This window comes from Stenella coeruleoalba (genome assembly GCF_951394435.1).
Source record: "Stenella coeruleoalba genome assembly, chromosome: 5".
Taxonomy (NCBI): Eukaryota; Metazoa; Chordata; class Mammalia; order Artiodactyla; family Delphinidae; genus Stenella; species Stenella coeruleoalba.
Genome location: NC_137150.1, coordinates 62,637,391 through 62,651,126, shown reverse-complemented (window position 1 = coordinate 62,651,126; position 13,736 = coordinate 62,637,391). Strand labels below are relative to the sequence as shown.

At 35.8% G+C, this 13,736-nt stretch overlaps 1 protein-coding gene across 6 annotated transcripts in view; it reads right to left on the bottom strand.

Annotated features, from left to right (window-relative positions):
* Nucleotides 1-13,736, bottom strand: part of VPS8 (VPS8 subunit of CORVET complex) — a 315,789-nt gene that overhangs the window by 79,062 nt on the left and 222,991 nt on the right. For all 6 annotated transcript variants that reach the window (XM_079921327.1, XM_079921325.1, XM_079921329.1 and 3 more), the window contains 3 exons: nt 8,139-8,219; nt 6,377-6,546; nt 3,267-3,432 (listed from right to left, as the gene is read on the bottom strand). In XM_079921327.1, the coding sequence (XP_079777453.1) occupies nt 3,267-3,432; nt 6,377-6,546; nt 8,139-8,219 (417 nt within the window). The remainder of the gene's footprint in view (nt 1-3,266; nt 3,433-6,376; nt 6,547-8,138; nt 8,220-13,736) is intronic.

The window sequence follows — 13,736 nt, the reverse complement described above, 5'->3', positions numbered from 1 at the left end:
AAATATATAATAGCATCAAAAGTCATCAAATACTTAGAAATGAATCTTACAAAACTACCACAAGATTTATATGCCAAAAACTATAGAACACTGATGAAATGAATCAAAGAAGATTTAAATAAAGTGGGAGCTATACCATGTTAATGGATTGGACTCAATATCACTAAGATGTCAACCCTCCCCAGTTGATCTAGATATTCAACACAATCCCAATAAAATCCAAGAATGAGTTTTTTTTTGTAGAAATTGACAGGCTGATTTTTAAATTTATATGCAAAAGTAGAATAGCCAAATGTTAGAAAGAAGAACAAACTTTGAGGACTCACTACCTGATATCCAGATTTACTATAAAGACACAGTATTGGAGCAAGGATAGATACATAGATCAATGCAACAGAATAGAAAGTCTAGAAATAGACCCGCATATACATGGTCAATTGATTTTTGACTAAGGTACAAAGGCAATTCAATGGATAGCCATATGCAAAAGAAAGAACCTCAATCCTTATCTCACATGCTATTAAAAATTAATTCCAAATGGATCAGTGGTTGCCAGGGATTGGAGGGTGGAGGAAAAGGCTGACTACAAAGAGCTATGGGGGACTTTTGAGGGAGGTGATGATACTGCTCTATGTCTTGACTGTAAAGGTGGTTGCCAAAACTTGCAGAAAGTGAATTTTACTGTTTATAAATTATGTATTAAAATACATAATTGCATATAAAATTGTGTTTTTTAAAAAAAGGAAAAAAGTCTATTTTAGCCTCTGAGGACTACCTAGGAAGAAAGAAAAACATCTAATTGGTAATATCCAGGCAATAATACACATGTAATCACAAGTTATTTATCAACAGAATGTAACTGAAACAAAAAAAACACTTAAGTGCCCCAAGATGTAAAGCCTTAAGTATCTGCATAAATAAGATTCCCCCATCTTCATTTGAATTCAGCTTGGAAAGATTCTAGAAATCACAGGACCTGTTTTTTCTTTCCTAAATGCAAGCAAGGAAGCATTCTGGATGACTAATAAAATTTTCAATCCAGAAACATATTGAACATCTTTACCTGTATGTCCTGCAGACAGCTCTAACTCCAAAAATGAATTCTTTGTCTTATTCCCAAATATGTTCTTTGTTCATTTTTTCCATCTCAGTAAATGGTACCACCATCCATTTGAGTTTAAACAAGAAATCTGGGTGTTATCTTTGACTCCTCCCTGTCTTGTCTCCCCCACCAACCAATTTATTTATCACCGAGTCCTGATAATTCTACCTCTCAAATATAGGATCTCTGCTGTAAAGCAGAAAAGAGTACAGAACTAAAACTTGAGCATAATTGAATCTAGAAGGTGAAAGACAGTGGTATGAGATGAAGTTAGTGAGGTAGGCAGGGACCATATTAATTATTTTGATTTTTTGTACTCATCTCAGACACATCTCAAATATGTACTCTTTTCTCCATCCCAACTTCCACCATCCTAGTACAAGTTACCATTCCTTTCCTCAAAATTATTTCAATATTCTTGGTCTCCCTACATCCATTCTTGTTTCCCTTTCAATTCATTTTTTGCACTGCAGTTCTTTTAAAAGTACTATTCTGAAAAAAAAAATACTATTTTGATCATATCATATCATTCCTTCTTTAAAGCCCTTCAATGTCTTCCTGTTTCTTTACCACAAACATAAAAATAATTAATATGGTCCCTGTTTACCTACTAATTTCATTTAATACCATTCTTTCACCCTCTAGATCCAATCATACTCAATGCCTAGTTCCAGCAGAGATGCTTTCTTTGTTCTATATATTGTTCCCTGACTGGAATACTCCTCCTCCTGCCTACCCTTGAGCTTAAACTTTATCTTCTTTTTTTTCCTTCAGAGGCAGCTAACATGGCATTTTGAGGAAGTCTTCCATGACCTCTCATGTCTAGATTAGGTCTACTCATTATCTGCTCTTACGGCACAGTTCATCTGTAAGTACTTGTGGTATAATAAAAAATATTATTTGGTCTTTGTCCCTGGTTCCTGTCTTGTAGTTCCTAAAACTCTTGGACTCTCCTGAGTGAAAAGAGTGCCTTTTGAATGCTAATGAGATGACTGGTACCTGGGGACCCCTAGATAGTTTCAGGACGGCAGCTGGTCACCAGAAAGATCAAGCCATGACTAGAGGGTTAGAACTTTCAGTTCTCCCCTCCCTGTCCTTCCCCCAATCCCATGTATGGGGAGGAAAGAGGGGCTAGATATTGAGTCTAATCACTAACAGCCAGTGAATTAATCAACCATGGCTATGTAATGGAACTTCCAATAAAAAACCCTAAATGCTGAGGTTCAAGGAACTTCTGAATTGGTGAGCACATTGATATACTGGGAAGATGGTATGCCAAGAGAGGGCACTGAAGCTTCGGGCACCCTCTTCCCCCCATGCCTTGCCCTATGCACTTCTTTCATATGGCTATTCCTGAGTTGTATCCTTTATAATAAATGGGTAAACGTAAAGTACGTTCCTAAGTTCTATGAGTTGTTCTGGTGAATTATCAAACCTGGGGGAGTGGGTCATGGGGGCCCCTAAATTTGTAAGTCAGATAGAAGAGCATGTAATCTGGGCACCCCATTTGTAACTGTTGTCTGAAGTGAGGACAGTCTTATGGGAATGAACCTTTAAACCTGTGGAGTCTGATGCTAATTCCTGGTGGTTAGTGTCAGAATTTAATTGCATTATTGGACATCCAGTTGGTATCCAAAGAACTGACAGAATTGGTGTCAGAACTGATGATGGAAAAGACACCAACTATTCAGTGTCAGAAAGAACTTAAGAACACTTTCTGAAAATCTGTTTATAATTTCATTGGTCATAAACTCTAAAAGACAAATATCCCGTCTATAATTGTATCCCCAGCACTTAGCACAGTGCCTGGCACACACTTCTATTATCTATTGGATGAATATATAAACTAATGCCTATCACTGGAGTGTAGAAATTCTGTCAACTGTTACCTAGGAGAAGCTAGGTCAGGGTTTTTTTTCCCTGGGTCTGATTTTGACTTAACACTGAAAGCTGATAAAACAAAGAGAAAAAAGCAACAGGTCCAACTTTTCACTATGTGATGTTAAGGTCAACTATAGAATAGGGTGGCATAGAGGAAGGACCAGGAAACAGCAAATTAAGTAAATGTGCTGAGGCCTACAGGACCTGAAAAAAAATGAGGCCAGGCCTAAAAGACATTGTTAAGAAAAGACCATCTGCATCTTGCCATGAAAACAAGTCTTACCTGTGATGGGGTTATTCTTCCCTTTTTAACTTCGGATGAATTTTCACTCAACTTTCCTACTTTGTTAATTGAGCTGCATTTGTAGCACGTCCATCTTGTTTGCCCCTCAATTTCTATGGTGCACTCCTTGCTTTGCAGACAGAATGAGTGATACAAATGGCCACAGCTGCAAAATGAAGGCAACCAATTGACACTTTTCATTATCATAAAATCATAAACCTAAGTTGTGTTAGAGTGTATTTAAAAGTGATAAATATTCCCAGTAAGCTGAAATGCACTGATGGGGTATAGGTTAAGAAACAAGGAAGGGGATTTACTTGTTGCTGTCCTCTCTTTTTTAAAATCCAGACTCACGTATTTGCGCACTTAAGTTATGAGCATGAACAGCATCACAGTTCTGATTACAAACCACCAGGGGATGAGTTGAACTTCCGTTAATTTCTCAAACTATGAAACATTTTTAGACAGTTTGAAAAAAAGTCAATTGGGGAAAATCATAATTATATAAGTAATTTGATAATAACATGAGTGGTCTGCCTCATCAAATTCAAGAGTCATGATTTGATTAATAAGCATTTAAAAAATGTCAGTGTTACAGGAAATTCTAACATTATTCCTATGAAGAAATTCCCTACTGAATACACTAAATTACCAAATAAGCCTTCCAGAAATGAGCGTTGAGTATAATTCTAAGTCATCTTCACTGATTCCTCCTCATTTCTCCAACCTGAAATCTTGGACCACCTCAGACATCAATCCTTTTCTCTTCGATAGTCTTTATAATCTTCCTTTTCTCTATCCTCCCCCACATATATATATATATATATATATATATAACCATCCATCCATCCATCCTTTCTCTTCTGTAGTCTTTCTCTTCTATACTCTTCTTTCTACAGCCATCCTTGCTCCTTTAGTGATTACTTCCAGTTCCACAGCTTTAAAATACCACCTCCATGCTGGTGACTGCCACACTTATACCTTCAGCCCAGACTTCTCTCCTCAACCTCATCTACCTGTCTCAAGACCTCTACTATGGATGTTTACTAGGCATCTTAAATTTAACATGCCCCAAATTCTTGATTTCCACCCCACTCCACCCCCACTGCACGCTCTCATCCAACCTTCCACATCTAAATAATGGCAACTACACTCTTCTAGTTTCTCAAGCCAAAAACTGTTCTTTCTTTCACACCTCATATACAAACTATAAACAGATCTTATCCGCTATACCTTCAGAATATAACCAGAATCCCACCACTGCTTACTTCATTACAATCATCTTGGGCCATCTCTCACTTGGATTACTGCAATAGCTTAACTGGTCATTCTATTTTCACCCTTGGCTTTCTACAGTCTATTCTCACCACGGCAGTCAAAGTGATCCTTAAGCCAGAGGTCAGATCATGTCAACGCTATCCTCAAAAACATCCAATGGCTTTTCATCTCAGAGCAAAAGTTTAACTCTTTATAATGACCCAGTTCCTACATGATTTAGCCGCTGAAGTCATCTCTTATATTTTCCCTTCACTCTGCTCAGGCAACACTAGCCTGCTCCCTTCACTACCCATCAAGTATGCCTAGCATCTGCATCATGGTTTCTGCACTTGATGATCCTCTGTCTGGGGCACTCTCTCCCGATATTGCATGGCCACTTCCTTTAGGTCTCTACTCAAATGTTACTTAAACTTCCCTAATAACTCTTTATAAATTAGTAGCTCCCAACGTTCTCTCTCCTCTATACGATGTTTTATTTTATTCATGGTAATTATTACCTTTTTATTAATTAATTTTTAAATTGTCTGTCCATAATCACCTTAACAGTGTTGCTTTCCCTGACCACTCTTCATAAAATATCTTCCCCCACAAAGGCTATATATCTCACTTAACATGTTTTATTTTTTTCCGTGTTAGTCACCATCTGGCATTTTACTTGTCTGTTTGCCTCTTTCACTAGAGTGTAAACTCCGTAAAAGCAGAACCTTTGTTTTGTTCATGTGGTACCCTACCCCCTTGAACAGTACCGGCATATAGTAGGTGCTCAATAAATACTTGTTGAATGAATGGGCTGTTTGTGTGATGAAAACTACTTCCTCTTCCAACCACCAAATCTACCAATCTTCCTGTATCTGTAATAACAGAAGCCAACACTTATATAGTGCTTACTATATGTCAGCATGGTTACAAGTATCTTATGTAAATTATCTCATTTAATCTTCATGAAACCCTATCAAGTAGGTATCCCAATTTACAGATGAAGAAACTAAGGTGTAAAGAGATGAAATAACTTGTCAAAGTCTCATAGCTAGTAGTGGCAGAGTCAGGATTTGAACTCAAGATTTAAAGTCTGGCTCCAGAGTCCATCTTATATTGCCTCTATCCATATATTCTGGATGAGCTGTCTCCTCCTGAGATCAAACTTTCCATTTTTGCACTAAACTTCCTTTCTCTTTGTACTGTGGCTTTAAATATCATTTACATGCTGATGATTTCTAAATTTATATCTCCAGGACATGTCTCTGACTAGAATAACTGTCTACCTGACATTCCTACTTGAATGTTTAAAGGGCATCTCAAACCTAACATCTCCAAGACAAGACTCTTGATTTCCCCAGCTCCTCATGCCTGTTCCTTCTCATCTTAGAGGATGGTACCACATTCATCCAGTAGCTCAGGCCGAAGATGTTTTTCCCTCTCACTTCACATCTAATACATCACCAAGTTAACACTTCCCTTAAAATATATTCTGAACCTTCACTCCTACCTCTCTCATTCTGCTCAAATGTCACTTCCTTAGACATGTTTTTCCTCATTATAGTGTCTTAAAATAGTACTCTCACCCTGAATGCTTCTTCTTTCCATCCCCTTACCCTGTGTTTTATTTCTCTCCATAGCTCTTATTACTCTGTATTTATTTACCGCCTGACCACCCTAACACCCTTTCCTCCTGACTCCCATGCAGAATGTGAGGTCTATAAGGGCAGGAACTTTGCCTTGTTTTGTTCACTGGCAGAACGATTGACTGGGGCTGTGTGTCCACGTGTATTTCTGCCTGGCAATACCATACACGCACATACACCATATGTGTCACATTTCCTTCCCTTTCTTACCTAAAGACAATAATTTCATCAGCCATTTCTTGGCGTCTCTTGTACTGCTGCAAACAAATAGAGCAGTAATCCTGCTTGGGATTCAGTCCTCTGGTGACTGAAGCTCTCAGGTTACACAATGACCAATGGAGATCTTGGTTTAGAAGGCTAGTCGTTGTTTCCAGCAGGGTCTATGAAAGACCAAAATAAAAAATAAGCCAAATAAGAAATTGTTCATAAAGTGAAAGAGACAGAGGAGATGAGTGGAAAATAGCACTTGTTTCATTTTCAACCACAATTGAATTGGAATATACTATAAAGGCATAAAACTGATCAAATAAACATCAAAACACCCCAAACTTAAGTGGTTAACTTTAATGTGCAGGGTATTGATAAGTGCATACATCAAGATTCTCAAAATAATTATTAAAAGGCTCTCACCAGTTACTACTGAGAAATGTGTGCTCTGCCATTCTGTGGATTAATTCAGTACTGACGGCTTTCAGATGACTAGATAAACCCAAATCTACTTATTTATTACATTTATATAATGAGTTCTCTCTGAATGGCTCAAAGTTGTGTTGTAACAAATAATAAAAAAAAAAATCCCTGATTTTTAAATAGAAACTGCATCCATGGTGATATTTCACAGTAACCTCTCACTGGAAAAGCTAATGGCCATTACTCAGTTCTCATCTCCCTTGGGCAGAGAGATCACTGTTTCCTGATCAGCACTTTCAAGCCATTTGAATCTACTCAAGACTGTGACATCTGTCATTAAGTCACATAAAGTTATTTCACAGCTATCACATCAAGTCATTTTAAGGCTCTCTGTGTTTATAAACTATTGTTTACTTACTTCAGTGTGCAGCTGGGTTCTTTTCTGTCAGTCCCAAAGGGGAAGATATACTGCCCATCCTCCTTGCTACACAGCCTGGTCCTTTAACTTTATCTATAACGCAGAACTTTCAGTTCTAATGGTCTGTTTTAATTCTTTCCAATCAACCCCATCTTTTCCTCCTCTTCCAAAGTTCACAAAAAATTTCTGTCTTGCACTCAGCTTTCCTTCTGCCGCCATGGAGTCTGTGCCTGAAGGGGGATCAGCTTCCTTGGGCTATGCTTATTTAGCAAAACTGCAATTCTTATAACATCCTAAGAAAAGCTCTATCACCCAAATTTTTCTTTTTCTTCTACTAAAAAAGCAGACAGTGTATCTAACATGCCTAAGTGGCACTTTTCCTAGGTGGCTTCATGAGTCACTTTGAAGTACATGAAGAAAAACATCTGTATACCAAGCTGGCTCTTACTAAGAATTAAAGCTATAGGCAGTTTTGGGTTAAGGAAAGACTAATGACCATTTTTGGTTAGTGGCAATTATCTGTTTCAGAATGTTTAAAAGAACACTAATTTATTTTGCAATTTTTCCATACTCATGCTTCCTTTTCAATGAGTTATAGCTTTGCATTTCATTACTTTCCAAGAAAGTATCTTACATTTTTCATTTGGAAAAAAAACTATATGTCCCACTGCCAATGAATCAAAAGAATAAAATGAATCCAAACTTGATGCATTTCCACATTCCAGAATATATGTGTATGTGTATATAAAATATATATTAATTAATTAAGGTCAAGAGAAATTTAAAAATTAAAAAGCCATACACTTCAATCTATCAAACTTCCACTAAACAGATGGTAATTTTTAAAGAAAAAGTATAGGTGCAAAGAAAAAAGAATAGCTTCTTTCTACCTTAGAATGGGCTTAGAAATAGAAAGTAGCTTACCTGTTCATAGCTAAAGGTATCCAACATTCCCAGAATAAGTCCCTGGATTTCTCCAAGTTTTCCTTTTCCATAAACTGGGTCCTAATTAGAAAAAAGTTGCAAAAAATTATAATTCTATTCTTGCTATTTTAAAATTACTTTAAAATATAAGTTATCTGAAAAAGCCAAATACTCTTAAGTATTTTGTCTACAGTCACAAAATATTTATTCTTCCATGAACCTTCTGCTGGAAATGCACATTGGTCTCCTCAGGCCATCAAAAATATTTTGGAAAAATAAATAAAATTTAAATGATCCAAGCCCCTTGCTTAACAACTGTCTCTGCAAGTCTAATTAAATTTCACTCTGGTTTTGTTTCTGCAGCAAGCTTCCTTTCCTTCTTATTAAACATCACTTACCCCCTTTTGAGCTCTTATTTATCTGCTACATTAAAACCAAAGTACTCATGAATACTCAGAATCTGTCCAACTCCCGCTGTGACCCACATTTGTCCACCTCCTGGTCCAAGCCAACTAAGTTACATCAGTTTAGGAGATGAGTTTCTGAATCCAAGCAACTTTCAGTTTTCCAAAGCTTTTCTCAATAAAGTCACTACTGATAAACAACAGATCCCTAGACACCCAATCTTCCCTCCATTGCTTTTCATATGTCAACTTGTTTATTGTACACAATTTGAAAAACACTGATGTATACAAAAATAAAACCGAACTGAAATCCAACCACCTGGAGATAAACACTTGATTTTTTGAGATATATTATTCCAGTCTTATTTCTGGGGAAGTAGAGAGAGGGATGTTATTTCTTAGTGTACAAAATTTGAGTATTTCACACAATACTTTCGTAACTTTTTTTTTCTTAAATAGTATGTTGTGAGCAGTTTCCCATATTATCAAATACTTTGTAATAGTAAGAGTATGAATCATGTGAAAATGCCATGTGTTATTCAACCATTCTCTGTTGTCAGGGATTTAAGTTTCCCTCCCCATAGCCCACATTTAAGTCCCACTCACTATTATGCTAGTGGCTGTAAATTTTGGTCTGAATCTCTGAGTCTTTCTTAAGAGGAGATTTCAAGAAAGGGGATGAATTACAGACTCAAAGTATTTTTATGGGTATTGATATATATACTTCACCCTTGAATAACACAGGTTATAAGTGAGCAGGTCCACTTATATGCAGACTTTTTCCAATAAATATATAGGAAAAGCTTTTTCAGATTTGCAATATGAAAAAACTCACAGATGAACCATGTAGCCAAGAAATATCGAAAAAATTAGGGTTGTCATGAATGCATAAAATATATGTAGATACTAATCTATTCTTACATAGGCATAAGGTGAATGATATTTAATATAAAATTAATAATCTGTTAGTTTTCTTACTGTTTTATAACTTTGCTTTTAAAGAATTACATTACTGTATAGTATGCCCCTCTCCCTCTCCCTCTCTGTCTCTCCTGTAATTGGAGAAACTGTGTATCAGCCTATCATCACAGGTAGGATGTTTTTTAAAAAAATTTAACAATGTTCCAATACTGTATTATGAATATGACTATAATATCATAAAAATTTTTAATGCCATAAAAATTTTATAACAATTCATTCATTACTGTATTGGCTAGGCTACCGTGAAGCCACCATATTGATTACACTAGGCTACCATAAGACAATCATATTGCTGCTTCTTTGTTTTAATGCATGAATTGTCATACCTGTAAATATGAATTTTTTTCACATTATCTTTTCATTTTTAATGTCTAGTGTTAGTAATACATATAGTATCAACTGAGTTTTGTATCATATAATATTGATGTAGGTACTGACAGACAATTCATCTTGTAAACAGATGATGTAAACTTAGGCTATTGATAAACATAGTAAGTACTGTAAATGTATTGTCTCTTCTTTATGATTTTTTAAATAACTTTTTCTTTTCCCTAGCTTACTTTGTTATAAGAATACAGTAACAATACACATAATGTACAAAATATGTGTTAATCGACTGTTTATGTTACTAGTAAAGCTTCCAGTCAACAGTAGGCTATTAGTAGTTAAGCTCTGGGGGAGTCAAAAGTTATACATGGATTTTCGACTGAGCAGGCGGGTCAGCGTCCCTAACTCCCACGTTGTTCAAGGTCAACCGTAGTGCGCAATTGCTCTACCAAAAAGTTGTATTATGCAATTTCTATCTACATCAGCACATTTGTGCGCCCATTTTACTGCACCTTTGGCTAGGCTGGGAATTATAAAAATTTGCTAATAAATGTGTATGTCAAGTCTATTACTTTACTGTAACGTGAGGCTATATATGACATAAATGTCTCTTCCATGCTAAACAGGGGAATCCAACTATACAGTAATGATAAAGGGAGCTGCTATTTATTAACTGCATAGCACACGCCAAGTACAATGCTAAGCATTTTATATATACCACATCACTGAATTCCTTCCAGAACATTTATAAATGAAGAAATTCAGGCTCAGAGAGGTTAGGTAAAATTCTCTAAGAACGCAACACTATTAAGCAGATAAGCTGAGATCTCAATCTAGGCACTTCAGAAACTATGTTTTTAAGTAACACTACACTGGTCTCCCAAAGATGGACACATAAGCTAATAAAATAAATAATAAATTAATGTTTACTAGATGAGTAACAAATATGAATAACTACATGATAAACTAATGTATGCTGGAAAATATAGGTAACATTTCTGGCTACTTATAAGGGAGTAGGGATTATTAAAATCTTGGTACAGTAACTGTGAGTTCAGATGTTAAGAAGAAAAAAAAAGACTGTGGAGCAAGAAAAACTTAGGAGACAGGTTCAGAAATGTGAGAAGAAATTTGCGTTCCTGCACTTGTTACAACATAGTCTTAGGACTTGCTGTTTTTCTCTCTTCTATGCTCTGATGTTGTTTCTTAAAGACTGGATAGATGTGGTTCCTAAATAAGATCAGTTTTCAGTACTTTTAGCTGGTCAAGAGCAGCACCAGATTATCTGCCATAGGTTCCTGGTCCCTGATGCTGAGGTTATGCTGAAGAAACCAAAGGTAGAGAATAACTACACATTTGTTTACTAATTAACAAGTTTACTTTGGGCTTGAACAGATCACTTAAATTTACTGGGGAAATCTGTTTCACTAAGCTAAAGATACCTGTGAAACATGCGCAGAACATTTGCAAAAGACAAGACTACAGATATCTCAGACTAACTCTTTACCAGAACAACTCAGGCCATATACTCACAATATAATCTTTTAATTTTCTTTGCATAAAAACAGAACCATGTTAATGCTTCTGAACTTACACTCAATTATGTTTTTGGTCAAGCTCTTAGTAAATACATTTACTTCTCAAAGTATCAATGGAGAGTGTAATACTTTATTATAAACACGTTGTAATAGCTATTCTAACACGTCCACACATATACAATACACATGAACATAGCTCTAGCACAGAAAACTTCTGTCACTTGTTTATAACAGGGTGGTTTGGGGAATAAAGAGGTCTTGAAAATGTTAAATTCTGGGAAAAGGAAGAAATCTTTATAGGTCATGTCTATATTTATATCAGTACATTTCACTTTAATATGCATACTTTAAAAGCAAAATCATGAAAATAACCTCATGCTGGGACAACATATAAATTATACAACGCAAAAGGGAGCTCAAGGCTTCTGGCACAGCATGTACACAATACACTAGCTTTTCAAATTATTTTCCAAATATGTCAGCTGGATTCTTCAGCAATAAATAACTGCTGAGGTTTCTCTTTAACTTGTTCGTAAACTACAAAAGAAGAGCACATTTAGGTACTTCAAATAAACTTGTTTTTTAAAAAGCACACTACAAAACATGTGATGAGCACTTTTTTCCCCATTGTTTTCTTTCTTTTAAATTGAAGTATAGTTGATTTAAAATACTGTGTTAGTTTCAGGTGCATAGCATAGTGATTCAGTTATTTTTTTTCTGATTATATTCCATTATAGGTTATTACAAGATATTGAATACAATTTCCCATGCTATACAGTAAATCCATGTTGTTTATTCATTTTATATATAGTAGTTTATATCTGTTAATCTCATACTCCTAATTTGTCCCTCTCCCCTCCTCTCTCCCCTTTGGTAACCATAAGATTGTTTTCTATGTCTGTGAGTCTGTTTCTGATTTGTATGTAGATTCATTTGTATTATTTTTTTAGAATCTCACATAGGAGTGATATCATACAGTATTTGTCTTTCTCTGTCTGACTCACTTCACTAAGTGTAATATTCTCTAGGTCCATCCATGTTGTTGCAAATGGCAATATCCCTATTGATTTCTGATACTTATTGTATCATGTATGTGGTTTGCTATAAAATTAAAATTTTTACTAATCAAGCATTACTTTAAAATATGAATAATGCCCACAGCAGGTTAGCATATAAATCATTTGTATTAATTCCTTCCATATAACAGTCATGAGCAGCTTCTCAGAAGCCAAACATTACTTTCCCCATAGAGCGAAGATCTGTAAGAGCCAGCAGTGCAGAATGTATATAACATAAATATGGTCCCTTAAAAATATTAACTTATCACCTAATGTTCCTGAAAGAAACCTGTATAATTCAGGTCCCAAGTATCAGTTTGAATAAATATTTAGAGGTCAGGAAGATCTTTGAGAACCTCTTATCAGGTGAATATCTCTTCTGGAAAAACTGTAAATATCTGAGCAATTATGTATCTAAATAAATGTGCATCTAAATATCTTCTCCCCAAGAGACCTGATAAAGTGAGGTAGATATGAAAAACACTATGGTTGGTGTTAGGTACAGAAGGCCGAAAGTTTGGAGTTAGAAGACCCAGGTTAATGTTCCCACTTAATAACTGGGCAAATTATTTAATTTTTTGAATGCCACTTTCCTCTTGAGAACCACAAGGATACCACTACTTCCCCAGCATAATGTACACAGAGATAAAGGAGATAAAGAACACAAAAGTGCTTTATAAACTGCAGAGGACTACTCAGAGACGTTAGATGGTTGAGCCAACTAATATTTACTGAGTATATACTATGTTCCAAGCACCCTGGTAGGTGGTGGAGATAAAGCAGCAAACAAGATGGAACTCACGTCTAGAGGGGCAAGCCTATGTGAAGGTGAGAGTCAAAAAAAAGAAAGTCTGTACTTATTCTTGTCGATGGTTTCTTTTGCTGTGGAAAAGCTTTTAAGTTTAATTAGGTCCCATTTTTTAATTTTTGCTTTTATTTCTTTGCCTTAGGAGACAGATCCAAAATAACATTGTTCAGATTTATGTCAAAAAGTGTTTTGTAGTGGGAAGCAGCCGCATGGCACAGGGATATTGGCTCGGTGCTTTGTGACAGCCTGGAGGGGTGGGATAGGGAGGGTGGGAGGGAGGGAGATGCAAGAGGGAAGAGATATGGGAACATATGTATATGTATAACTGATTCACTTTGTTATAAAGCAGAAACTAACACACCATTGTAAAGCAATTGTACCCCAATAAAGATGTTAAAAAAAAAAAAGTGTTTTGTTCTACCTATGTTCTCTGCTATAAAGTTTTATGGTTTCAGGTCTTACATTTATGTCTTTAATCCATT